At 47.9% G+C, this 27,721-nt stretch overlaps 1 protein-coding gene across 3 annotated transcripts in view; it reads right to left on the bottom strand.

Moving 5' to 3' along the window:
* Window positions 1–27,721, bottom strand: part of LOC138580266 (WD repeat-containing protein 5 homolog) — a 943,811-nt gene that overhangs the window by 17,070 nt on the left and 899,020 nt on the right. For all 3 annotated transcript variants that reach the window (XM_069650661.1, XM_069650662.1, XM_069650664.1), the window contains exons 11-12: window positions 20,258–20,383; window positions 19,607–19,772 (exon numbers count right to left, since the gene is read on the bottom strand). In XM_069650661.1, the coding sequence (XP_069506762.1) occupies window positions 19,607–19,772; window positions 20,258–20,383 (292 nt within the window). The remainder of the gene's footprint in view (window positions 1–19,606; window positions 19,773–20,257; window positions 20,384–27,721) is intronic.

Here is a 27,721-nt window from a genome sequence, read left to right as displayed (position 1 = left end):
ACAGTGCCACCTGCGACGGAACCAAGTGGGATTTTGGGGTAGTTGATGGAGAATCCCAGCTCCGTGAGTAAGCGGACGGTCTTCGCCATGTGCTCGACGGCGAGTTCTCTTGTCCTTGCGCGGATGAGCCAGTCGTCCAGGTAGGGGTAGATGTGGATCCCCTGCAGGCGCAGCCGCGCCGCCACTGGTGCTAGGCACTTGGTGAACACCCTGGGTGCTGACTTCAATCCGAATGGCAGAGCTCTGAATTGGTAGTGGCGTCCTTGGACTACGAATCTGAGGAACTTTCGGTGTCTCTTTTAGGACGGGGATGTGGAAGTAAGCATCCTCCAAATCCAACAACGATAGGAAGTCGCCCTCCTCCAGCTGTCCCAGCACGTGCTGGAGGGTGACCATCCTGAACTTCTGTGCCTTAATGTATTTGTTCAACCGACGTAGGTCCAGGATGGGGCGCCAACCGCCCGTCTTCTTTCTGACAAGGAAGTACCTTGAGTATACTCCGGAGCCCCGGACCTCTTGGGGACGAGCTCGATGGCACCTTTCTTGAGCATCGCCTTTACCTCCATGAGCAGTTGAGGGATGTGATTTTCCTTCCTGGCCATGGGAGGAATGCGGGGACACTTCTTTTGGAATTCAAGAGTGTGCCCGTGGGCCAGGGCATCCAGCACCAAACGGTCGGCGGAGATGGACTCCCACACGCTGACAAACTTTGCCAGCCGGCCTCCCACCGGGGTGCTTTGGTGGGGGCCCGACGCTATGGCCGGTTCAATCTTGCTTACCATATCGGCACCCTTCATTACGGGAGCGCCACCCTTGTAATGAGGCCCTAGGTGTTTGAGTGTTTCCAACTGATTCTAATACAGGCAAAAACGACAGAACCCGTGGTCGTCGGTCCCCATTGATTTAGACCAATATTTTGTCCATTCCATCATAGAAAATTGATTCAACTTGAAGCGTATATAAATGCGTCGAGCTCTTTCACATGGAAACAATTTAATATACGCTGACCTATTTTCTACTTTCCTTGGAAATAAGGCATATTCCATTTAGGTCTTATAGGTGTTGTTTAGGTCAATCGTGTTTGACCAGTCAAGTTTATTTCATTTTCTTTTAACATTAGGAAGGCCTAACTTGAGGTCGTTAATGGAGGCAGAAATATTTACTAGTAGTTGGTTCATATTAGTTTTAAAGTGATTAATAGACGGCACTTTACAGATGTCTAAGAGTATGAGTGATTATGGTGTCTGACCATGCTTTTGTCATGGTGGATATTATGTTAAAATCGTCGTATGGACCTGAAATCGTAAGATTCGATGTTCATTATTTAAAACACCTGCTCACTCAAATACCCTATAGACTTGCATGCCTAGCTTATGACAGCACTTTTGGAAGGGCCCGTTCCACATATTTAGATTTGGATTTAAAAATGCTCTAAGTTGTTTCATTTGCCTCAGAACATTCCTGAAATCATATCCAGGAGCCTCCGCTAGGCAAGGTCTGTACCTTTTGCTTGTCTCAAGTCACTGTGAGGACCAGGACTCGGACAACCTGCCGAACTGCACCGAAGCTCCACCTGGGCTGGAGTGAAGGACAGTGCACCAGAGAGTGTGTGTATCAAGACATCTGGTGGCTTTGTCCTGTGTAGTGCAGTCAGCCTTGTCCTTTAAGAGATCTGCTTACAGAATAAAACTCCAGGAGCCCACCATTTCCTTAGTGATACCTTTGCTTACAAACTGTTGTTCTTGGCTCTCCAGATAAGTTGTGTATCCCACCTTGTTACGCACCTAAATCTTGTTAAAACAAGTTTCCTTTTTCCATGGGTATCAGTTATGCAGGCTATCCTTAGCAGCACCCCCATAAATCATGGAGCCCATTGCTGAGAGACAACTGGGACGAGTCATGCTCTGTTTATAATTCTACATCGAAAATACTTTGTGTTGGTAAAGTTTGTCTAGTGCTCCGAATACCTGTGGGAATTGGAAGTGAATTCACGTGTTTGTCACTGTGATAGCATTTTGCATCACAAATGTGCTATGCACATGCTTTAGGAAACTTTGGGAAATATTCTTATTACTAGTACTCTTAATGAGCCTGATTTGGAAGACTGGAGCATAAAGGCAGCTCAATTGCAGCAGAACCATAAGTCCTAGTTTGTAAAGTGGATGCAGAGAGAGAGCGAGAGAGAGAGAGAGAGAGCGCACGCGCAGGAAATGGCTTGGCATGTGGCAGAACAACAAGTTACTTTCTTACCTGGTAACGTTCTTTCGATGGGAGGGTCCGACGACGTATTCCATATCTAAGACATGTAATCACCACAGCTGTGCTGCTTCGGAAACTTTTTCGGCGTCTGCGTCCTGCGTCGATGACGTCGATGCGCCGCCGTCGAGGACCTCCTCCGACGTCCGACGTCATCCGATGTGATAAGTAGGACGCACGGCGCCAGTAGCCTCAGTTGTAGTTTTTTCCCCCAGAACGTGTGACATTAGTCAACTGCCAGTCCGACACAAAGCCTTGCGGAACGTAAGCTGCAATCGCAACAGAAATTCTGCAGCGGGGAAGGCAGGGCGGGAGCGATATGGAATACGTCGTCGGACCCTCCCATCGAAAGAACGTTACCAGGTAAGAAAGTAACTTGTTCTTCGAGGGGATTGGGTCCTCCGACGTATTCCATATCTATGACAGACTCCCAAAGCAGTACCAAATCAAGGAGGAGGGAAAGAATTTAGAAACAAAATTTAGAATAGCCAATCAAATAGCAGAGCAAAGGACCGCCTTGCCAAAGGCCAGATCCTGCCCTCTGATGGAATCGAGGGTATAATGCCGTACAAATGTATGTACTGAAGCCCAGGTGGCAGCATCACAGATGTTGCGAATAGGAACACCCCTCTGCAGGGCAGTAGATGCAGCCACGCCCCTGGTAGAATGGGCCCGCAAGCCAGCCGGTGGGTCCTTACCCGCCAAGCGGTAACACTCCGAGATGGCCAAAATAATCCAGCGTGACAAAGTCTGTTTCGTCACAGCTTGCCCCAAGCGCTTACCAGCGTAACCAATAAAGAGTTGATCGTCCACTCTGACCCGGGACATGCGAGAAACATAAAAGCTCAAAGCTCTCCTAGGATCAAGCCTATGGAGCCTCTCCTCTTCCTTACCAGGATGCGGAGGAGGATAGAATGCCGGAAGAACAATCTTCTGGGCCAAATGAAATTCCGTCACTACCTTTGGAAGAAAAGAAGGACGAACTCGAAGGACAACCCTGTCCTTGTGAAAAACAGTGAAGGGTGGCTTAACAGAAAGTGCCTGTAACTCACCCACTCTGCGAGCGGAAGTAACCGCAACTAAAAACACAGTTTTCAAAGTCAACAGCCTCAAAGGGCAAGAATGTAAAGGCTCAAACGGAGCACCCATAAGAAACCTAAGAACAAGGTTCAAATCCCAACCGGGCACCAGGAAAGGCGACGGAGGGAACACATTAGTGAGCCCTTTTAGAAACTGTGAAATCAAAGGGATTTTAAAGTAAGAACATTCTTCAGATGAGCGCTTAAAGATGGACAGCGCCGCCAGGTAACCTATAATGGTACCCACTTGCAAGCCCCTGTGGGCCAAAGAAAGCAAAAAGGACAGAACCATGGGGATGTCACATGCAAAAGGATCCACATTCTGAACTCTGCACCAGTCGCAGAACTTACGCCAACGGCAACGGTACAGAGACTTAGTTGCGGGCCTTCGGGCCGAAAGCAACACCTCCATCACGTCTTCAGGGAGGTCCCAATCCTTATACCTCAACCTTTCAGAAGCCAAGCGTGAAGGTTGAGGGATCCGACCTCTGGATGGAGAACCTGACCCCCCTCCCGTGAGAGCAGATCGACTCGGTAGGGAAGACGACGTGGAGGGCAGATGGACAAGTCGAGAAGGTCCGGGTACCACGTCCTCCGAGCCCACGCCGGAGCAATGAGGATCATCCGGGAACCGAACTTCCGTAACCTCCGCAGCACTTGCGGGATGACGGGGACTGGAGGAAACGCGTACAGCAGCGGGAATGACCACTCCACCACAAACGCGTCTCCTAAGGCTCCTTTCGGAGGAAATTCCCGCGAGCAAAACCTCTCGCACTTCCGGTTGACACTGGAGGCGAAGAGATCCACTTGAGGGGTCCCCCAAAGGGCGAAGATCTCCAGGAGAATCTCCTGAGCCAACTCCCACTCGTGAGAGATCGCGCTCTGCCTGCTCAGAGCGTCCGCCGTCACGTTTTCGTCTCCGGCCAGATGAACTGCCGAGATCGAAACTTCCTGCCGGATGGCCCAGAACTCAAGCTGCATCGCCTCCCTGCACAGAGGAAGTGACCCTGCCCCCCCTTTTTGTTGAGGTAGTGCATGGCCACAGTGTTGTCCGTCATGATCAGGACAGTCTTTCCTCGCACAGTCGGCAGAAAAGCCTTCAGGGCTAGCCTGACGGCCCTCAGCTCCAACAGATTGATATGGAGTCTGGACTCCGACTGAGACCAACGACCGCTGACAGTCAGCCCGTTGGCATGAGCTCCCCATCCCGTGAGGGATGCATCCGACACGATCGTCACCTCCGGCCAGGGTAGCCAAAAAGGAGCCCCCTTCATCAAGTTGCCTTCGACGGCCCACCACAGAAGGTCCCGGGCGACCGAGGGCGGCACCTGAACCGGGTCCGACATCCAGCCGGAGGACTGCGACCATTGCGTCTTGAGTGCCCACTGCAAAGATCTCATCCGCAGGCGAGCCTCTGGCACCAGAAGAATGCAGGATGCCATGAGGCCGATCAACCTCAAGAACTCGAACGCCGGGAGCGTCTGGGCATGCTGAAACTTGTGCACCATCTGCTGAATGTGAAGAGCCCTCACCTGGGGAGGAAAACACAGCCCCAGGGAAGTGTCGAGCACCGCTCCGATGTACTGGAGCCTCTGTGTTGGCGTCAAATGGGACTTCTTTAAATTGAGGGAGAAGCCCAGCCTGTGAAGGGAGTGGCAGGCGACGGACAGATGATCCAGGACTTGCTCGGGAGAGCTCCCCCTGATCAACCAATCGTCTAGGTAGGGGTAGATGTGAATCCCCCCTTGCCTGAGATGCGCTGCCACCACCACCATGAGCTTGGTGAAAACCCTCGGGGCGGAGGTCAAACCGAACGGCAGGACCCGAAACTGAAAGTGCGAGTCGCCAACCGCGAACCTCAGGTACTTCTTGTGCTTGGGATGGATCGGCACATGGAAGTAAGCATCCTTGAGGTCGAGTGACACCAACCAGTCCTGAAGCTGAAGGGCCTGGAGGACTTGAGAGAGAGTAACCATCTTGAACTTGTCCTTCCTGAGGAGTTTGTTCAAACCGCGCAAGTCCATGATGGGTCTCAATCCCCCGTCTTTCTTCGAAATCAAAAAATAAGGGGAATACCATCCCTTGTTCCTCTCCGCTACAGGCACCAGTTCTATGGCGCCTTTCTCCAGCAGGACTTGAATTTCCTGCGCAAGGAGCGGATCCGGACACTTCAAAGAGAGGTTCCCCGGTGGATTGTCGCGAGGCCTGTGCCGAAAGGGAAGACAGTAGCCATGGGTTATGATCTCCAGAACCCACACATCCGAAGTAATGGCACGCCACTCTACAAGATGCTGCGCCAGCCTTCCCCCAACCGGCGAACCATGGGACATGGCCTCATGACTGAGTAGGAGCGGCTGCGGCGTTACCTGAGGGCAAAGAGGCAACTGCCCGAGCGGCCTTGGCACCACGGGTACCCTGTCGTCCACCTCTGGTACCCCTGCGTTGGCCCCTTTGACTGCCAGCTCCTCTTGCTTTACCAAAGGACGAGTAATAGCGAAAGGAGCCACCCCTCCACTGCTGTCCCCTAGGACGAAAAGGCGGAGGTTGGCGAACTGCAGCGCCCAACGACTTCGCTGCAGCTTTTGAGGTCTGCAACCTCTCAAGGCTCTCGTCAGCCTTGCTGCCAAAAAGATGTTCACCATCAAAGGGCATGTTGAGGAGCCGGGACTGCACATCAGGAGCAAACCCCGACTTCCGCAACCACGCAAACCTGCGTATCACGGTGCTCGCCGCCATGGACCTACTGACGCATTCAGCCAAGTCCAAACCCGACTGAACGGACTCACACATGGCATCCTTACCATCCTGGACCATAGCAAGGAAACCATCCCGTTCGACCCCTTCGGGAATATGTTCAGCCGCTAACGCAACACAGTTCCACAGAGTGTGCGTGAAACGCGACAAGGCACAAATGGAGTTGGCCGCCTGAAGCGCCATACCACCAGAAGAAAACACCTTCTTCGCCCAGCCATCAAAACGTTTGTCGTCCCTATCAGGAGGGATGGTAGGGTACGACGCCTGCTTCGCCGGGGCCGTGGCCGCCTGCACCACCAAACTTTCCGGAGTGGGGTGCCTGGTCAAGTAGCAGGGGTCGCCACTGGCTGGACGGTATTTACGTGACAAGGATCTGCCCACAGCCGGGAGACTCTCCGGAGCAGTCCAAGCCGCCGCCACCCTACGCTGTAAAGCCATATGGAACGGCAGTACCGGGTCAGATGGGGGACCAACATCAAGGATGTCCGTCAGATCATCCTGCACAAACTCCCCTGGGGGAGCAGACCACCCCAAATACTCAGACACCCTAGCCATAAGGCGCCGGTATGAGGAATCGGCATGGGAGCCAGGCTCAGGCCGACCAAATTCCACCTCCGGAGAGGTGTCCAGTCCACTGGCATCATGCAGCGACTGCCTCAAATCGTCAAATTGACTATGGCCCGAGACAATGTCATCTGGCACCTGACTAGGAACCAGGCCATCCGAATCCTCATCCGCCTCTGAAATATAATCCAAGTGGTGGAAAGGCACCCGAGAGTGCCTGCTCTTAGCCAGAGCCTTCCTAGGGGGAACACCCGAGACACGGGGCACCTCCGACACGAAAGGCGTCGATGGCGTCGAGCGAATCGGCGCCGACGCCGAGAAAACCGGCAACGGCGCCGAGAGGATCGGCGTCGACGTCGAGGAAATCGGCGTCGACGTCAGATGCAGCGCCTCCAGTATCGGCGGCGTCGACACAGCCCTCGAAGCCGGAGCCCCGAGCGTGTCCCTCGACGACCTGACCGTCGACGGCTTCGACGACTTCCTCGGAGCCAGAGCCTCGAGAAAGCCTGTCGACGCCCTCGACGCCTCAGACGTCGATGTCTTCCTCGAAGACATCACAGGTGCCCACGGTCTCGATCGCGTCGAGGACCGGGACCTGGAACGGGTACGGCGAGAACGAGCCTCCTTGTCCGAACGGGACCTCTCCCGTGACTCGCGCCGACCACTCTTGCGAGCGGTGGCTCTCGACCTCACACGGCCGACCCCACTCGGGGGCGCGGACGGTAGAGTACCCTGCGACTCAAGAATCGCCAACATCTTCTTCCCGAAGGAAGCCCATTCCTCCGGCGTCGCACGGCTGGTGGGGTAACCGACGTGCCGGGCAGAGTCCTCTGAGGAGGACCTGGAAGGCGACCGGTGTCGGCGCTTCCGAGAATGCCTCGAAGAGGCTGAGGAGTGGCGAGACCGACTCCTAGAAGAAGACCGACGAGACTTCCGACGATGACGCGGAGAGTCACCCCTCGAATCATCCGTCGAAAGCCCTGCCGACTTCGACTTCCGGGGCTTGGACACCCGACCTACCGACAATTTCTTCTTACGTTCGCGTAAGGCCTTGGACGTGAGCGACAGGCAGTCGACACAGTCATCCGTGTCGTGGGCCTCCCCGAGGCACCAGAGGCAGGCATCGTGCGAGTCAGTCACCTACATCTTGGACCCACACTCCCCGCACTTCTTGAAGCCCGGACGCGGGGTTGAAGACGAAGCGGAAGACATCGTCGAAGGAATATTCACAAACGAACAGGTTCGAAGAACCAGAAAGAACAGAACTCCAATGAGTCGAGGCTAGAACCGAGAAACACGAAGCAACACGTTCGCGGAAAAAACGGAACTGAGGCTACTGGCGTCGTGCGTCCTACTTATCACATCGGATGACGTCGGACGTCGGAGGAGGTCCTCGACGGCGGCGCATCGACGTCATCGACGCAGGACGCCGAAAAAGTTTCCGAAGCAGCACAGCTGTGGTGATTACATGTCATAGATATGGAATACGTCGGAGGACCCAATCCCCTCGAACCTACCTTAATGCACACTGGTGCATTAAAGTAAACAATACGAGACTCATGGGTTGATTAACACATGATAAATCTGGAGGAGGACAACCCAACACAAATATCAAATTTCACACGTGCACAACAACTATAAACAAGCACGTCACAGGTCAACCAGTTCAGTGATCACTAATGTGCAATCATAAGAAATTGAAAAATTGTCTGATGCTTTCATCTTATCATGGTCACAACCACTACAATATTAGTTTCTGTTTTTTGCTTGTCCCGTTTGTAACTCTTACCTGTTTACCCACCCTGTCATTGGTATGCATATACATATATTTATTCATCTGTTTACTTTATTATGTTTCTTTATTCCTTTTTGAGATGTTATCAAAATCATGGCTATTCATTATATTTGTGTTACTTCCTGTATTTGTTGTCAGTCTTGATAAAGACGCTGTGTTGAAACATGTGTAGGCTGGAAACACTGCAATGTTAGGCGGATTGTTCTTGAATAACAAGAAAATTATACAATGCCACTACAAAACGCAGGCTACTAGTACAAATGTGTTGCACTTATCAACAGGACTGATCAATGTTCAATGGTTCCGAACACACACGTCTCAGCAGGACGGCTATACTCGTAATGGTATACACTGCAGGTAAAGCATCTCCATGGAGGCAAGTGAAGCATCTGCTGAGACGAATATCCAGCCTAAGCTCCAAAAGCAGGTTTGCATGCATAAAAGGGCCCCTCAGTGGTCACACTGAGCCAGATTTGCACAGCCAAAGTGCATTTCCTGCTTTTTGAAAATAAATATTGCTTTGGCAGAAGCCAAATAAAAGAACAAGAGTGGAAGAACCATTCTGAACTCAAGAGAAACAGGGCAACAAAAGGGGCTGGGACAGGACAGACAGAACCACAGAGAACATAACAGATGTGCCAAAGCTGAATGAAGAGCAAGAACAGGAAGAAAAAGAAGAACCTACGAAAGGTATAGCAATAAAGAAAGTGGGAGAACAGAAACAAAGGTAAACAGCAGGAGAGAGAGACCCACAGCAACCAGCATCAGGAGTTAAGGTAGAAGCAGAGCAAATGAATAATTGAGCGGCAGGACAATAAGGAAACCGATCAAAAGCCGGTGGGAGGGAGAAATGGAATAAAGCAAGACAGGAGTAAGGTAGGACAATAATCTAAAACAGTGGAAGAAAGATTGTCAACAGTAAAGACTGCAACAGAAAAGATGGTAAAGGAGAGCAAAACAGAGTAGTGATATGATGAAGAGGAAGAGGCTACACGAGAGAGACAATAGAGACAGCAAAACAGAGGAGAGAAACATAGTTTATAGTGATAATGTTGAAAAACATGTCGAAAGTCAAAATGTCGAAAACATAATGTCGAAAAAAAAAACTTCAAATGTCTTTTTTTCTTTGTTTTTTGTTCGAAATGGGGGGGTTCCACCCCCAAACCCCCTCTTTTGAATTTTTTTCTTGCGGAACCCAATTAAAGCATGTTTTTTTTTCAACATTATTTTTTAGACATGTTTGTAATTCGACCAAATGTTTTCGACATTATAACTGCACACTGAGAAACAGCACTAAAAGGATGCAGCCAGGAGAGACAGAGCAACAGACCATAGCAGGTGGTATAGCAAGACCTAATAGTGGGAGGCAGAGCAACAGGAAGTGAGAGACACAGTAGCAATGGCAAGCAGGGAGAGTGAAAACATGACGGAAAAGCTGTGAAACAGAAGGAGTGGCAGAGAAGTAATGCTGGTAAAGGTAGGTACTTGATTTATGAATACCTTTAGCAATTCTTAACAGAGTTCCTGTGTCCATGTCACATAAAGGTGCATGCAACTGGAAATTATTCTGTGGGAGATTTATTACACTGAATACAGAGAACTTTGATATACAACTGTTATACTTCTAATGTTTTCGAAAACCGATTTTAACTTCATACATGCATTGGAAGAGTGCGAGATACGTTTTACTCCTTTGGGAAGTATGAAACTTATTTTTACTCTCTTGAAGTTGGATTTACTCTCCAACTCAAAAAATAGAGAGTAAAATACTCCCACCTCAAAATCCTATCTGGAGCACTGGTTGTTCTGTCCTAAAAGCATAAAGACTTGGTATGGTGAAGCCCGCTGGCGTAAAGGGCGCTGCTGTTTGAGCTGTGCGGCTGCATTTACCTTCTGCTTCTGTTCTTCATGCTACATTGTGTCCCCGCTCCAATTCGCGTAAGTCTGACAACTCCTGCAGTCAGGGGTTGAGGAGAGCGGAGCATTTCTTTTTTTTTCATCATTTCACCGAGACCAGTCACGTGAACGGAGTCACATGACCCCATTGCGACACGCCCACAGGAAGAACTCGTTAAAATCGCCACAGCGCGACCCTTGTGGCGTGAAGCCCGCTGGCGTAAAGGGTGCTGCTGTTTGAGCTGTGCGGCTGCACTTACCTTCTGCTTCTGTTCTTCGTGCTACATTGTGTCCCCGCTCCAATTCGCTTAAGTCTGACAACTCCTGCAGTCAGCGGTTGAGGAGAGCAGAGCATTTCTTTTTTTTTTTCTTCATCATTTCACCGAGACCAGTCACGTGAACGGAGTCATGTGACCCTACTGCGACACGCCCACAGGAAGAACTCGTTAAAATCCCCACAGCGTGACTCTTGTGGCGTGAAGCCCGCTGGCGTAAAGGGCACTGCTGTTTGAGCTGTGCGGCTGCACTTACCTTCTGCTTCTGTTCTTCGTGCTACATTGTGTCCCCGCTCCAATTCGCGTAAGTCTGACAACTCCTGCAGTCAGCGGTTGAGGAGAGCGGAGCATTTCTTTTTTTTTCATCATTTCACCAAGACCAGCCACGTGAATGGATTCACGTGAACCCATTGCGACACGCCCACAGGAAGAACTCGTTAAAATCCCCACAGCGCGACCCTTGTGACGTGAAGCTCGCTTGCGTAAAGGGCGCTGCTGTTTGAGCTGTTTTCGGCTGTAGTCGGCGGGATCGCCCATCATGGACATCATGTCGGATCCGGACCTGATAGGTGCAACCACCAAGGTTTCCCTCACTGCTGGCGACACAGGGGCGATAAGGAAGGTGAGTGATGCTAGCAATTTAGATCCAAAACTGTCCACATGTCCACTGAACAATTTACATGTAATTATTACGGCTCAAACCACATCACCGCTCATGACTGCTCACCCACTGGCTCTCGCACAACCTTCCAAATCCCCATCTCTTAATTGTACGAACGATCTACCCCCACATACACTATCACAGCCAGCATCCGACTTAGCTCCGTGCTCCGGCAACATTAAAGTCAACATGGCAAGAGGAATTCCATCCAAAATAACATACCTGCCTCTGCCGAAACACTTGAATCAAGTGATGCTGCTCAATGGCACCATAATAATCCACTTGAAAATGTAAATGACTCGAAAGAGATGACTCAATATGTCTCATCATTACAGTCACTTTCAACGGACCCTCTTGACATCCTGGCAGATAATGATCAGGCTATCATCATATCCGAGACACTAGAAGCCACGGCAGAATCAACTCTACAGTTAGAACCAACAAAAAACAACTCGAAATCGGTAGTTGATGAGCACATCAAAGGCGACCAAAATGCAATGAACACAGTAACAAATTCTCTTAATCTTCATTTAGCTAAGGTCCCGCGCGAGTGCACCAATTTAACTTTGGTGCAAGCAGCCAATCCTAGCACATCGACACCAACCTCAGTTGCTGTTAACAATAACTATCGGAAATTTGATTTCCACACAATGCCACACCAACAGGAAGCACTAGATCAAAGGTGTCTAAATGTCTCAATGCTTGGAGGTGGAAAGACCAAGCAACGCTATCTTTTTTCTAGAAAACAGCTGTCCATGCCTTACCACCTTCCAGAAAAGTTTATATGGCACACTGGAAACCATGAGCATGGGCGTTCTAATTTCAAATACCCTTACCATACTGGTTTGCACACATCATCAACAAGAGACTCAGAAGTTTCAGATCAACAACTTCAGGATTCAGCTTCGAAATTGGAAGCCCTAGAACGCCGTTTCGAAGACAAGTCTGTGAGTTCCATCAGCACAACGCACCCACAGTGTGCAAATATCTTCACATTCAACTAGAAACTACGACAACCATTTTCTCACGCAACTGCACCTGTGTCAGATGCTCCACTCGAAAACAAAAATATCTCACTACGAGATGCCTCGGTTCAGGTCGCTTCAGAACCAGTAGAATCCAAAGCAACCTTTCAAGATAGTACTACACAAACTATTAGGACACCAGACAAAGATACTCAGGCTAAACCATCTTTAGAGGCAACTGTGGAAAACAACTTTACTATAATAACAACCATGTCTGCAGTCATGGCTCCCTTTATGAAGCTTTATGAACAAATAGCAGACCAATTAAAAGACCAGACAACAGTCATCGCCACGATGACCTCAAAAATGATATTTGTTGAATCCTTTATCACAGCCATTCAAAAGGATCTTGACATGAGTCAAGCTAAAGTCGCAACTCTCCTTCATTCAAATCTTGATCCACTTATCAAAGAAAAGGAAACCCGTCGACTCTCGAGACGCTTTGACTCAATTGATGCTGAGCTCAGTGTCAACAAAACTACTCATCACCCAATGGCATCACCTGAAATCTTAGATCCACATCTAGCTGAGTCCATGCCGCCTCAAAATAATAATCTCCCCATGCTAAATGGTTTAACCATTTCTACTGACATTGTCAATACGCCTAATAATGACGGAAAGCATGACAAGGCAATTCCCAAGAGTGCAGCTCAAGTAGCTGGCACAGGCGCAGAACACGTTCCATGTGACAATTTGCCACAACTAATATGCCCTATTTTTGTCCAAGGACCCAAGCCATCTAATCTGAAACCAACGGTCAAAACATCTAAACCCAAATTAAATGGCAAATCTAAAGTACTTGAGATAAAGCAATTGCCAAATAAACCACAACCAAAAGCACAGCTACCAACCAAGATACTCCCAACAGGTTTGCCCAAGCAAATCAAACAAAACAGAGTGGCTCTGGACTCAACCATCAAAACAGTGAAGTTAATTACGAAATCAAAAATTATGCCAAATTCACTTCATGTTGGAGCCACACACAATAAGCATGACAATTGCACAAAATTAAGTCATCAAGTAAAACGATTACCACCGATTCACACTGAACAGAGCCATAAAGAAGAGGAAATCTCTCACGATCCCCCACCAATTAAGGAAATAATCGGCAAGCATCCAAATTCTAAAGCACCAACTTGTCAAACTACAAACATAGAGGACATCATTGTACTGGAAGTCTCTGTCAACGAAATTGATACTTCGTCAATTGACATGACGAATTTATCAACTTACTCTGAGGACAATAGCGACCAGTCAAGAGCTGATCCTCAATAGGAAGAAGATCTTAATGTGAGTGTCTCCGTAATCCATACAGATATGGATGACACTCCACCGATTCCTAGTAGCAATCTTGATCCGGAAAGGGTCCCAAAAGGGCCACTTCGCCTACAGATAGAACAGCCCAGGTCAAACTCCCTAGCCAGGGAGGCACGTGGGAGACGAGAAGATAGAAATTTGCTGATCAAAAAGCCCTCAAAAGGAGAAAAGTTGGCTGCTAACACACAAAATAAGACACCTCTAAATAAAGAATTGAAAAGCACTATAGACAAAGAGAGTGACTCAAATCTAGCGCCCACTAAACAAAACAACACGCAAAAGCATTTTGGAGACGACCCAAGTGAAGACAGCTACCAGATTTCTCAACTAAAACTGCCATCCCGCTCAAGAAATCAAGTGGTCTGTAAAGCAACAAAACCTGATTCAAATCTTAATTCCTTCGAAGATGGACTTCTACTGGAAAGAATGAACACCGAGGATAATGGGTTAATCATGAACCGAGCAAACGTTATTAGACTCTTACATCATGTTCCATCTCTTCGCTCACTTACGTCTAATGATATTGCAAGCGTCGAGTTTCCAGAAGAAAAAACACTGGACGGAGTGCTCATTTACCCGATGACTCCTCTTATCACACATTCCTTAAAACAAGAAATATCACAACTAAGATCACTAGGTTTTGACCTCACCGAGTCAGGAATACCAGCTGGTCCATTAAAAAACTCTTAAAAAAGAAACCAATCTCCTGAACCAAAGGTCAATCAAGGGCACTCCAATAAATGGCCTGCAAAAAATCATGAAAGATGGCATAGCCCAACTGACACATCTGAGTGGCGCAATTACAAAAATGATTGGCATAAAAATTCATCCCAATACTCAGACCGCCATAGGTCTGAAAGAGGCAATTTACATCAGCGAAGAAACTCTTATAGACACAAGAAATCTCCCTCACCAAAATCAAGAAATGGCTATAGCCATGAAAGATCTTCTAACAACCAGGAATCAAGATCCTTAGCTGCTGGAACAGAGGAGAACTGGAAATGGCTGATGGCACTAGTGGCAGACAAAATCAAGATGCCATAGGATGGGGCCTTGTCAGCACCCATGCCCCTTACAATAGCTTCATGGAACACAAGGGGCTTCAGTCACCTGTTCAAAGAAGGAACCAACCAAATCAAAATGCATGATATTTTTTGTTTTCAAGAGACCTGGCTGCGAACGCCACCCATAGTAGAAGGCTATTCAAGCCATCTCAACCCAGCAACTAAAGGAAATACTGGTAGGCCAATGTCAGGCCTACTGATTCTTATCAACAACCAATTTGACTTTGCAATAGTAAAAGAAATCATGCCAACTTCTCTAATCCACATTGTAGTAGGTTCCATTAAGACTGCTGACCAACAAATAAGGAAAACACTCATAATTGTTAACCTTTATTGGAACCCAGCATCTGTCGCAAGCATGAATTTTCCGGATCAAATCGAGAAATGGATAGTGCACTGCAAAGAAAATTGGGTGGACCCATGGTTTATCATTTGTGGCGATATGAATTCGAAATGCTGGGATGAAACTACAGGCCTCCTAACAATCGACAGCTTCGCTCTAACATCAGCGGAAAAGAGAGGTTACCAGTGGAACACTGTTATGAACACGAACAAATTGAACTTAATAAACGGCAATACCACTGGAGACATCCCAGCTAATATCACCAGAAAACATGGCAATGGTGGCCACACCATAGATTATATTTATATTTCATCAGAACTGATCACAGCAGAAAATAAAATGGTGGTAATACACATGAACAACAGCGATCACAACTTGCTCTCAGCTAAATTACTACCAATTCAAAATAATGCAAAATTCACAAATATGAGGTCGATTCAAATCAATATGGGGAAAAACCGCATTAAAATTCCATCTAACAAACTTCCATCTTTGACTGAAAACTCATCTACTCTTGTAAATTTTCTCCATTCAACAGGAGAGACTGAACCTTTGAACTATCTCAGCCTATTCAAAACATACGAGATAAAATCCAAATGTTCTTATCTGAACCCCAGTATACATCGGCACTCCTTCGACCATCAAATCATCCATCAAAAAAAGATACTGAGAAAAAGCTTAAACACCCTAAAGGGTAACAACTCTGCAATAGCCATAATTAGAAGACAATTCCTGCGCCAGCAATATCGGAATTGGCTAAGGCGATACAAAAAGACACTAGATCATAATGATGCAGAGAAAATGCTGCGCATCATATAGTCGTCTAACACTGCAGACATGTGGAAACAGTTAAATCAATTACAGACGGATCAAAACTCCCTGACAACAACGCCAATACATCCTGCAGTTTGGATCTCCCACTTCAAGACTTTGTTCAATCAAGAACAGGAAGACCTGCCACCCGCACAAGTCGATGAGAAATGGCATTTAATAGACACCTCAGTGAGTACCATCGAGAATGTCATTTTAAAGTTATTAAAATCCAATGCATATGGCCCTGATGGAATAAGCAATGCTGCTCTTAAAGAAAATCCTTATGAATGGGCGAAACTTTTGCAAATTTTGTTTGATTATATTACATTAACTCAAAAAATTCCGATTTCGTGGAAGGAAGCAATAATCATACCCATTCATAAAAAGGGCAATCGACAAATTCCAACCAACTATCGCCCTATAGCGCTGCTAGATTCCATGGGCAAAGTATTTAGTACACTTGTAATGCGAGCTCTGCGAAATTGGGCAACTACATCAGGCCATTTCCACCCATGGCAATCAGGTTTTGTCCAAGGCATTGGAACATCACTTAATATATTTATCTTAAATTTGCTGAAAAGCCGCACAGAGAGAAGAAAAGATCTGAAAATGTACATATCTTTTGTTGACTTAACCCAAGCGTTTGATAGTATTTCACGCCAAAAGCTATGGACCAAATTAGTAAAATGGGGTTGTCCTGCTTCAATCATAGACCCCATTAAAGAATTTCACCATCATACTACTCTCCGTGTCCGGTTGAACAAAACTGGCCTACTAACCGATCCAATTCGACAAACAAAGGCATTAAACAAGGCTGCCCGATGGCCTCCGAAATATTTAACCTCTTTATTTCTGACATAGATGCTGCAGCTAACAATATTAGATGTTTTCCTCCTTCAATAGCAAACATTCAAGTGAGTCGTCTAGTGTATGCTGATGATGTGGTCCTCATAGACCAAACTCCGATTGGTCTGCAAAGACAATTAAACGCCTTACAACATTACGTGGAAACCAACGCACTCACAATTAATCCGCAAAAATCGGCCATTCTACCTTTTGGTGTTCAAACGAACCAGTTATGAATTAAAACAATGAACTGGTCACTACTCGGAACAAAAATTCCCATAGTTCAATCCTTTAAATATTTAGGAGTTTGTGTTAATACAAACAAGATCGATGCTGCGCGGCTCCAAACACTAGGAAAAAAGGCTCTGAACCTAACAGGTCTAGGAAAAATTATCCTGAAACGATACTGTGGCTTAAGTTTAATTCCAATCATCAAATTCTATAAAGCAAAGGTAATTCCGATCCTTACCTATGGCGCTGAAACATCATTCAATTTTAAAGCCAAAAATTGGGCAGTTCTAGAAGGCTACTTTTGGAAAAACATACTTCGCCTTCCCAAAGGCACGCCAATACAGGCAATCCGCAGAGAGTTAGGCCTAACCTCCATGCTAGCAATTGTAGAATGGAAGACGTTATCATTCTACAGAAAATGCATGGAGCAAAACCCTAAAGGCGGATTTAATTGCCTAAAAAAAGCCCTCATTGAAGAACTTGACCCAACACTGAGTGAATGGCAATCAGAATGCCGATGTCTACTTGTCACCACAGGAGAACAAATGGACACTTTAATCAATAATCCAGACAAAATAAAAAAAAAACTACCCCTGCGACTGGTTCAGAACCGAAAAGGAATGGTCAACATGCAAGACCTATGGAAAACCTTGGGAGGACAGTAAAAGACCAAATTCCTTACCAAGTTATCTAAAACTCTTTCCGCACTGGTACTTCAGAGATCAATTCTTTAGATTCCAGCTCAACCTAATTAAAACAAGAGAAACTGCCTGGCCACGAAACCAAGATACTCCTCTGAATTGCAGACTTTGTCAAGAATCTGAGTCACCAGAGAATCTGTATCACCTATTCAAGATCTGCCCGGCTCTATCACCACAAAGAACTATCTATATGATTCCCATCATTAATAAATAAGGACATAAATCAAGAGAATTATGGTGGAAAATGCTTCAATCGGGCGAAAAGTCATCAGTATCTCTTGAAGTAGTTACATTTTCCATCGAGATACAGAAGCAGCTATCGATGTGTGAAAAACTGTGACATGAAATTCAACATTTACTTAAAACTTAAGAAAAAGATTTTATATTTGTTTTAACTTGATAAAAGGTTGTCAATTGTATAACCATATATCAATAAAAAAAAATAAAGACCTGGTATTAAAAGCCCATAAGCCTGCATCAGACCACTGAGTGGTGAATAATCTGCATTCAACTCTAGATCACTTTACTTCCCAGGTTTAAAAACAACAAACTCTGGCCTGTTCAGTGGAATAAGCAAGGGACGGGGTCTTTAATCCAGCTCTGCCACAGACTAATTCCACTTGTTGTAAAGCAGCCCATGGTGAATCTGAAGCCAGTTCGGGCATTGTGGTCCCTTCACTTGATGTTAACTTTTCTTTCACCCACTGAGCCTAGCCTTCATTAACATTTCCTTACACTGCAGTAGGACACCCACATTGCTTGGGAGGTTTCTGTGAACAAGTTAGGGTCGTTCACAGTCCTAACTTTGTGGAGACTTAAGATCACATTAGACATATATTCAAAGGGATAGGTGAACACTCAGTTATGCTAACTTTTATGGTTCATATTTATTAAAGCTTTCTTTCAAAATCACAAAGCCTGCACATTACTTGTTTCTTCCCACGGGTTTAACTGCGCATCCCGTGGTTTCCCTGACAGAAATCGTTTCGAAGTGATTTATTTCGAAATAATTACTTCGAAAATACTTCGAAAAATATATGGAGTTGTGGGGTTAGGGTTATAAAGCGGGTGGGGGCGGAGGGGGGGGGGGGAAGGGGGAACCATGTCCCCTCAAAAAAGTCTTAAAAAAAAAGAAAATCTAAGTAAAATTTCACAGTAATCACTTGAAAGTAAATTACTTGGAAGTGATTTCCGTCAGTGAAATGACATGGAACGGTTTTTAAGTGTGCAGCTTAATTAGAGGGATGCCTTGCCCTCTACTGCTACCAAAAGTTGAAGAAGGTTTCTCTTGAACCCATACTTTTTCTGTGTGCCTGCCAGTCGGTGGGTGAAGGGAAGGTGGTGGGGGCCTAAACAATCGCTGTGCATAAATCAACCCTGTTTACTAACGGCTAACAAAATGCCTCACAAGGGATTCGTTAACAGGGCATGATGAAAACCCCCATTAGGAGGAAGATATAAGAGTTATGGCAGAGGAGGAATACATTATAGGGAGAGTCTATGGGGCAGGGGAGGTTGAACATCAGAGCACAGCCAGTCGGGTAACATCATTTAGTGCAGGTGGCTGGGGAGGACATGGTGGTGAGGTTTAGAACAATGACAGCGGGTGAAGCTTTTAGAGCGCCGGCAGTGTTAGGCGATACAGCCACACAGGAAGGGGGGGGGGGCACAACAGTGCAGGCACTGCTGGGAGATAACAGAATGGCCGTTAGCGTGCATGTAGTTTGGGAGGGTATAAGAGCAGTGGCCGTTTGTAAGGAGTGGTACAGGGTAATAGAGCACTGGAACCTGGGAAGGACGGAGAGTAGGCAAGATGGGTGGATACTACTAGAGCGCTGCCTCTGAGGGGGATATGAGGGTGGATATTACAGCATTGGGAGTGACGTCGCATAGTGGTGCACATAGTAGTATATGGTAATGCTCGCCACCCAAGCTAGGAGCGTCCCTGAACGCCGTGCATTTGCTTTTGCCCAGGTGAGCAGTTACCTGTCGCTGGAGTTGGACGCCACTTGCTCCCAGATGAGCAGCTCCCTGCCTCCGGTCACCCACCGGTGAAGGCCACTGGGGCTGATCTGAACATCCAGGCAGAGCAGACGTGGGGCGTCAGGGCAGGGCAGAGTTCCTAAGTACCTCTCGCTATTCAGGGTTCTCACTATGGAGATAGAAGGTAGGGACACGTGTTACGTACAGAAAATACATTAAGTTGAGCAAAAGTTCCCTTAATTATAAAATGAATTGCGTGATCAATTCCAAAAGCGACCAAAACAAAAGGGGGGGCTACAGGGGTAAGTGTTTGGTGCGGATGAGAAGCGTACATGGAACAGGAGCAGGTGTTTAAAATATAACAATTTCATGAAGAATAAACGTGTAAAAATCCGATTGGCAAGAAATACATCGTTCTAAATAAACATGCTTGGAATGGAGCCCCTATAGGGCGGTACACTTGGCAACAGCCTATAATTACCTTGCGTCAGCACTGCTTGCAGGCTCACCACCAGGGGCCAGCGGCCTATGATGTCATGCCTGGCATGTCAGGTCACAATCAGAGGCCATATGGCACTACATAGATGGTGTGGGTTTCACACTAACTCAACACCAGGGGTTATGGCTCTGAGTGCAATTCAACCACCCACTCACCATTAAGGTATCCATGGCCCAGGTCGATGTTAAATCCAGTAGAGATGAGGAGACCATCACTGGTCACATGCACTGCATCCACAAAACCGGAGTCTGAGAGGTGATTGGTCAGCTTGTGCAGCTTTCCTAGAAGGGGAGTGTGGGGGAAAAGGACACAGGCATTAGAGAGATCTGGGTATTGCGATGTGGACTAGGGGTTCAGTTAAGATATGATCAAAGGGTTCAAGTTGAGAATATCATATGCAGACAGAGGAGGCGGGAGATCTAGCCTCTGATCCCCACTCTATAAAACAGTGTGATCCTGGGCAGGTCACTTCTACCTGAACCTGAATTTCTCAGAAAGGAGAGACAGGGTCTAAAACGCTTTCCCAGCTTGTATCAATCCTCCACTCTGTGCGCACTAATCTAAAAGACCCACATCCTAATTCTGTTCTGCTCCAACTGAATGACTAAATGCAACCCAACTGGACCAATGGAACACCCCAAACTAAAAATCACACCCAACCCGATACACATGCTTGCCAACAATACTGATATTGCACTTACTGCGGCAGCTGCACAGGACATACTGTGAAGGCAAATTTGCCAGGCACACAAATCAAACAATGGGCGAAAAAAGCAATGATCCTTTCTTATAAAGAAAGGCTGAAACCAAGACAACAACGCAAGAAATCCAGGGCACCTCCAAAATAAGATACACGAGGTAATGATGCTTCACAAATATATAAAGGTTACTCATCGTAGTGACTAATGTACTCCTGGTCCATTAACTCCACACTTATTGGAGCCTCCATTCTTTAAAATCAGAGCGTGGCTAATGTGCACGATCAGCGCACACACCTACATTCCACACCCTACACAACCTCATGCAGTCCTTTTCCTCCTGCCTAAGCCAGGACTAATATGGAACAGATAGCAACGAAGTTGGGGGGTGGGTGGAGTGGATTATGGACTACGAGTACAGTAGTCACTAGGGAAAATAAGTAACATACCTTTACATTCCCTCGCTTTTCAATCATACTTGTGCAGGATTACCCAAGCAGTTACAGACTTAGGGAGGTTGGGCTCAAAGTCAGACAAAAAGGTTGTGGAGGACAGATTTTCCAAACTGCGCTTTATCTCTCGAGTTTACATACATAGACCCGTTTTTACAAAAGCTAGAAGTGGATGCCCTAAGTTGCTGCTTTAATAATGTCTTAGTATTGTGAAGAACACTGATCCCCAACTATGTCCCAAAGTCCAGGGGGCCGGGTGGAGGTAGGAAGGCTCTGTAGCCCAGGAAATCCAAACTATTAGGGAAATATTACGGTGAGAGCTGTGAGATACCTGGGGGTGGTACACTGTGGGAGCTGTAGAGTCCCCTTGACAAGGCTGTGGGCATGTCCTGATTTAAGTGATGTGGCCTCAGAGATAGTGTTGGGGAGCGGGGATATTGTGGCGCTCCCTCTTTAAGGGATCAGCATGCGGCGGGGTGACGTTGCACTCCGCTGCGTGCCATATAAATAAAGGAGGCGTTCCCGGCCGCTGCAGAGCGACCGGCGAGCCCGAACCGAACACACCAGTGTCCGACTTTGTCTGTGGGCGGGAGGGGGCTCACGGGGATATTGAAGGCTGTCGCAGACCTGTAACAGTGGCAACGAGGTCTGATCAGCACCCGGGCACGGCTGTGATAAGACAGTGAATCTTTTTCGGCTGATTTTCATTGTCTTCATGCTGCGGAGAGCGGACGACCACGCAGCTCGGCTGCTGATTAGGCCTGGGATGGTCGCGGCTCTATAATGGAGTTCCTGCGCGCCATCCAGCCTTAAATATTGGACACACTGGCAGCAGGCAGCTGATACTGCACGTGCTGCATTTGGGAGGTCGTTTTGGTGTTTCTGGAAGTGTTTTTCGTCGAGTTTGAGGTGAGGAGCTAGGGGAGGCCTGCAGTTTCTTTGTTGTTCCCCTGGGCCCACCCAGCTCAATATTTGGAGTCACAGTGGTGACTCAATCATCCTGTGGCCATTTCATCTGCCCTGCATGCACTTTTGGGGTGTATTCCATGTATGGTGCTCCCCAATTTCTGGTTTTTGGACATTTTGGGGTGAAGTGACCAGGACAATACTCTGCCATCTGCTTGGGTGTGGAAGCTGCCCAACCACGTCTGGAGGACTAGTCTATCTGTACTGCAGGACAATGTGTCAGAACTGAGGGGGTGAGTTGCGGCCCCATCTTTGAATAGGGTGGTGTGCCTGTGCGCTCACTGCCATGAGTGATCCCAACAAGCAAGTAGCACCCCCAGCAGTACAGCAGCTCCCAGTACTCCAGCCAGCACCGCCCCACATGAGACCACCAGGGACGCGGCAGCCAATGCCTGAGTTTGACATCTCGGGTGCCCCTTCCAGCCTGGAGCCCCGATGGAAAATGTGGATTGATCGGCTGGATATGTACTTCTGAGCCACCATGGAAACCAATGTTGACAGCAAGCTAGCAACACTGCTGTATTCTGCCGGGCCGTACATTAAGTATTTCAATCTCTTCAAACCGCTGACAACTCATAGGATGCAGCAAAGGCTACTCTACACAATTATTTCCTGCCGTAGGCCAATGTGGACTACGAACGTTTCATTATGCGGTCTACTCGCCAGAAAGACAACGAGACGCTGGACACTTTCTATGGTCGCCTGCGCCGGCTAGCTGTGTCCTGTGCCTGCGATAACCCTGACACAATGATCCGGGACCAGCTGATCCAGGGGTGTGTGCGTCAGGCAAGCTACGCAGACAGGTTCTGCGGGAGCCCGGCATCGCATTGCCTCGCATCCTTGAGCTGGGTAGGTGTTAAGAAATATCTGAAGAGCGTCCCGGATGGAGGCAGGAGCGCGCCCTGGCAAGGCGGAAGAGGTGTGTGCCATAGGCCATGGCACCGGTGGCAGAGGTGCCAGGAGTCCAGGTGGCAACCAACTTGATCGGGGCAACAGGTCGGGGGACTCAGATTTGAAATGTGGGAATGATTTGCCACACCCAGCAGAGTGCCCAGCGGCAGGGAAAGCATGTGGCCGCTGTCGATTGGCGGACCACTACGCCCGCATGTGCAGGGCCCCGCTTCCACTGTTAGTCCCACGAGGTCCAGTAAGAGCCGGATTCTTCCGCCAGTCATGGGCGCCCAACGTTGCCCAAGTAGATCAAGGGGCATAGGGTGCCCCGCTGGAAGATGAGGAGGAGGAAGAAGAGGAGAACATCTTCTTCGTGTCTAGTGTGGGTGTCCTGCGCTCCAAAAACAGACGCCAACCACAATGCCTAGTGAGAGTGAACGAGTCATCTGTTCCTGTACTAGTGGACACTGGAGACTCTGTGAATATCATGGCCAGAGAACACTATGATGCCATGGAGTGTCCTCCAAAGGTGGTCGCCCCCGAAGGCACGCATATTCACATTTGGGGGGTGCAACCAATTCCTCTCGATGGGGCCTTCGTAGCTGATGTGGGGCATGGAGATTCCTTTATCAGAGCACGCTTCTACGTCACGACCGTGAGCAGCAACACCCTGCTAAGCTGTGCTGCTGCAGAGGCTCTGGGAATCGTCAGCTTTGCATATTCAGTGTATGTGGAAGATATCCAAATTCTGCTGGACAATTACTCTTGACTGTTTGAGGGGATTGGGTGAATGGGAGGTGACCCCGTAAGACTCCACATAGACGAGTCGATTCAACCAATTGCTCTGAAACACCGGCAGGTGTCATTCCACCTGCGAGACTTGGTCGACCGAGAGTTGGACAATCTGGTCAGTCTTGACAACATCGAAAAGGTGGAGGGCCCGACTCCATGGGTTTCCCCAATCGTTATTGCCAGGAAGCCAAAGCAGCCAGACTCTGAATATGTGTAGATATGCAGCTCCCCAACAAAGCAATCAAGCAGGAACAACACTTGATGCCCACAATTGATGACATCATCACAGAGCTGCAGGGCACCCGTTTTTTTTCAAAGCTGGACTTAAGGGTTGGCTGCCACGAGGTGGTGCTGCACCCTGAATCACGGTACATCACCACGTTCACCACCCGCCGTGGTTTGTACCGCTACAAGAGACTGAGTTTCGGGGTGTCCTCCATAGCTGAGGTGTTTCATAACATCATCCGTGGGGCACTCGCCGGCTTGGATGGCTTCCTCAACATAAGTGATGACATTTTGGTCTTTGCCAAGTCGGAGGCAGAGCATCTGAACAAGCTGGCCAAAACGTTTGAGCGGCTCCAGTCACTGGGATTAGCCCTTCACCGGGACAAGTGTGACTTCCTCAAGACCACCATACAATTCTTTGGCTTCGTGTTTAAGGAGGGGGGTGTGTCACCTGACCCCAGGAAGGTAAAGGACATCGTGGGGGCACCTCCGCCTGCTAACGCATCAGAGGTGCAGAGTTTCATCGGGATGGTCACCTACTGTGGCTGGTTCATTAAGAATTTGGCCTCTTGGTCCGAGCCGCTGCGAGCCCTCGCGAAAAAGGACGTCACGTGACACTGGGGGCCGCTGGAGCAGGCTGCATTCAAGGACATTTAAGGTGCCATGACGGCAGAGGATAATATGGCCTTCTTCGATCCCGCCCTTCAGTCGGAGATTGTGGTAGATGCCAGCCCATTCGGTCTGGGGGCTGTACTCACCCAGTTTGATGCGAATCTGAGTGTCTGTCCAGTTGCATACACCAGTAAAGCCCTGTCAGAGACCGAACAACGGTATTCCCAGATTGAGCGGTAGGCGTTGTTGGTCCTCTGGGGCTGTTGACATTTCAGGCTATATGTGCTGGGGAGACCGGTGACGGTGGATGCTGGTGTTACTAGAATATGGGGTCTCCCTGGTGTACCGGCCTGGGAGCAACAATGCTGCGGACTATCTCTCTCGACATCCAAGAGAGGAGCCGGAAGGGCCACTCGGCATCTGTGTGGAAGAGGTGGACGCACATGTTCAACTAGTGGTTGAGGCAGCAACTTCCAACTCAGTGCTGGTGAGCGAATTGGAACAGGCAGCCGCAGAAGACTAATGTTTTCTCATCCTGAGGACAGCCAATCAGCAGGGGTCGTGGAAGACGGTGCTGGACACTTTCCCTGAGAACTCAGGAACCCAAAGCCACTTTGGAACAGCTGTGGAGGCTGAGGGACGAACTGATGTTCTCTCAGGCCGGCCTTCTTCTCAGGGGTGACCAGATCGTGGTCCCGCAAGGGAAAGATTATGAAATCAAGGGGTAGAGTATCCCTCTTTTTTGGTCAGGGAGCCTAAGTCATGAGGGGTTTACAGAAAGAAAAAAGGGACACACTTCTTGGTCATTTCCTATGAGTGTTCCAGGTACCCAGAGGTGGAGTTCATTTAGTCTGTGGCATTCGAGTATGTGGCAGTCGATAAAATCTTTGCCACTCATGGGCTGCCCAAGGTACAGTGCTCAGACAACGGAGCATCCTTTCAAGGTGAGAGCTTTACCAGGCTGATGGAGGACTATGGGGTTCACCACAGAAAAGTCACTCCGATGTGGCCCAGAGTGAACGGCGAGGCAGAGCAGATGATAAGAACCCTCACGCATCGCCCAGGGGCAAGGTCAGTGTCTGAAAAAGGCTCTGTATCAATTCCTGAGGGAATACCGTGCCACCCCGCACACATCCATGGGGGTGGCACTGTTCAAGCGGTGTCCCCGAGGGCTGTTGCCGGAGACAATTGTCCCAGGCCCCCAAGAGGTTTCAGATAAGGCAGAGGCATAGGAGCGTGTTATAAGAGTTCACAAAGGTTATAGAGGGTTGGGGGGTGTCAATATAACGGAATTAGAGTTAGATCATATGTTTCGGTATAGATCACGCTGCAGCAAGATTAGGATCAGGCCCAAAATATAGAAATGAGTGCATACATGCAGGGCTTGGTGGGAGCATGGGTAGTCACGTAGAAGGCAAAATCCTTAGAGATTCATAAACCTCTCAATGTTTCACACTAATAGTACACATATCCCAGAATGAATGTGCCCTGCAAGGCCACGAGGGGGCTGCAAGTGCTCTCTCAAAATGTTATCCCACGGGAAGGAGAGAGGGGGCCTCAGACCTTCGCTAGTCCAAATTCTAAGGTACAGTGGTTTGATACCCTTGCCCCAAGACCCCAGCATTCCAGTGTACGGGTCAACCCCAGACCACCGACCATAAAACTGTTAGTGTGCCAATCCATCAGAAGGATCGCAGCTGAAAGGAGAGTTGTGCTGCGAGGTGCCAGGGAGGGAAAGTTGTAAAATCAAGGCTCGGTACCACCAAAAATTGGATCCACCAGTCACAAAGTTTTCAAAGGTTTATTCTGCGCATAGTCAAATACCAAGAACATATAGCTATCTGGTTCACAATGCCTCACAGCGTGCACCAAAAACACTGTGAGGAGAGTGAGTGCTGAACATCACAAAACAGGCAGTAGTTATACAGAATTCTAGCAATAGCTCAGTCCATCTCCAAGTAATAAGTTACAAATTTGGGTTCGTGCCCAGTTCACATGACAAATACACCAATATTGTTTTCAGGCTTAAGTCATGTTTTTCCTATAGACAGAATACAATAGTAACAACCTTGTTTAACTCGGCCATGTTGATCTTCACTTGTGTCTTGAGCTTAATATAAATCCAGTTTCAAGAGATGAACACAAAGGTTTTCTGTCAAAGCGCACAGTTTTAGTTACTTAGCATTCTGTTCCGTTGTTTGAATATAGTGAAGACTGTTTATACAGAATACATTCTATCTAGAGTTAATTTTAGCCACAAGTTTCTTAATACATACTGACAAACCAGCTGTGTGTGTCTTTGGCTTTCAAATATACACAGAATTCCTTCAGAAACCGTGGCCTCAGTTTGCATTCATTGTTTTACACTGTTTGTGGGAAGATGAGGTTTGTAGACATAGATAACACTTTTGAACGGGAGCTCGGTCTGCCTGCAAGGTCTTGTTTGCACAGGACAAATAGTCTGCTCTGCCAGCCCTGGTGTTGACAGAGACTCAAAGGTTGATTCTACTTTGCAGCTGAAAACATGGTTTAATCATTACTGGTGAGTGAGCAGCAATTGGAACCAAGATGGAGGGCACTTTCCAAGATGGCGCTTGAAAGTCAATTATAATTCAGAACTTTGCAACGCGGTTTTCCCCATAGAGCAACTTGGATTTAGGCCAATATTAAAAAGGAGGTACTAATATGATTTCTGTCTAACAAAGTAGCACATTTAAGCGTGGGGTGTGAAGAATTTGAAAGTCACTGATGTGTCTGTAATCGAGCAGGGGTTTAGGGTTGTGACCTTGAAAGTAGCCTGTGCACCCATATCTGCAGTACAAGGTGCACATTAGGCCACAGAAAGGGGATGTGTTGAAATGCAAATTAGGAGCTTTGCGCTTCATGACATACGAAGAAGAATCCCACGTGGAAGAAGATGAGCAGACAAAGTTGGGACCAATGGCCTGGCATCCACTATGGAGCACCAACCAGCTACTTGGAT

This window comes from Ambystoma mexicanum, chromosome 3p, assembly GCF_040938575.1.
Source record: "Ambystoma mexicanum isolate Mex_15411 chromosome 3p, UKY_AmexF1_1, whole genome shotgun sequence".
Lineage (NCBI taxonomy): Eukaryota > Metazoa > Chordata > Amphibia > Caudata > Ambystomatidae > Ambystoma > Ambystoma mexicanum.
Note: the sequence above shows the minus strand (reverse complement) of the source record. Positions and strands in the feature narration are given on the sequence as shown.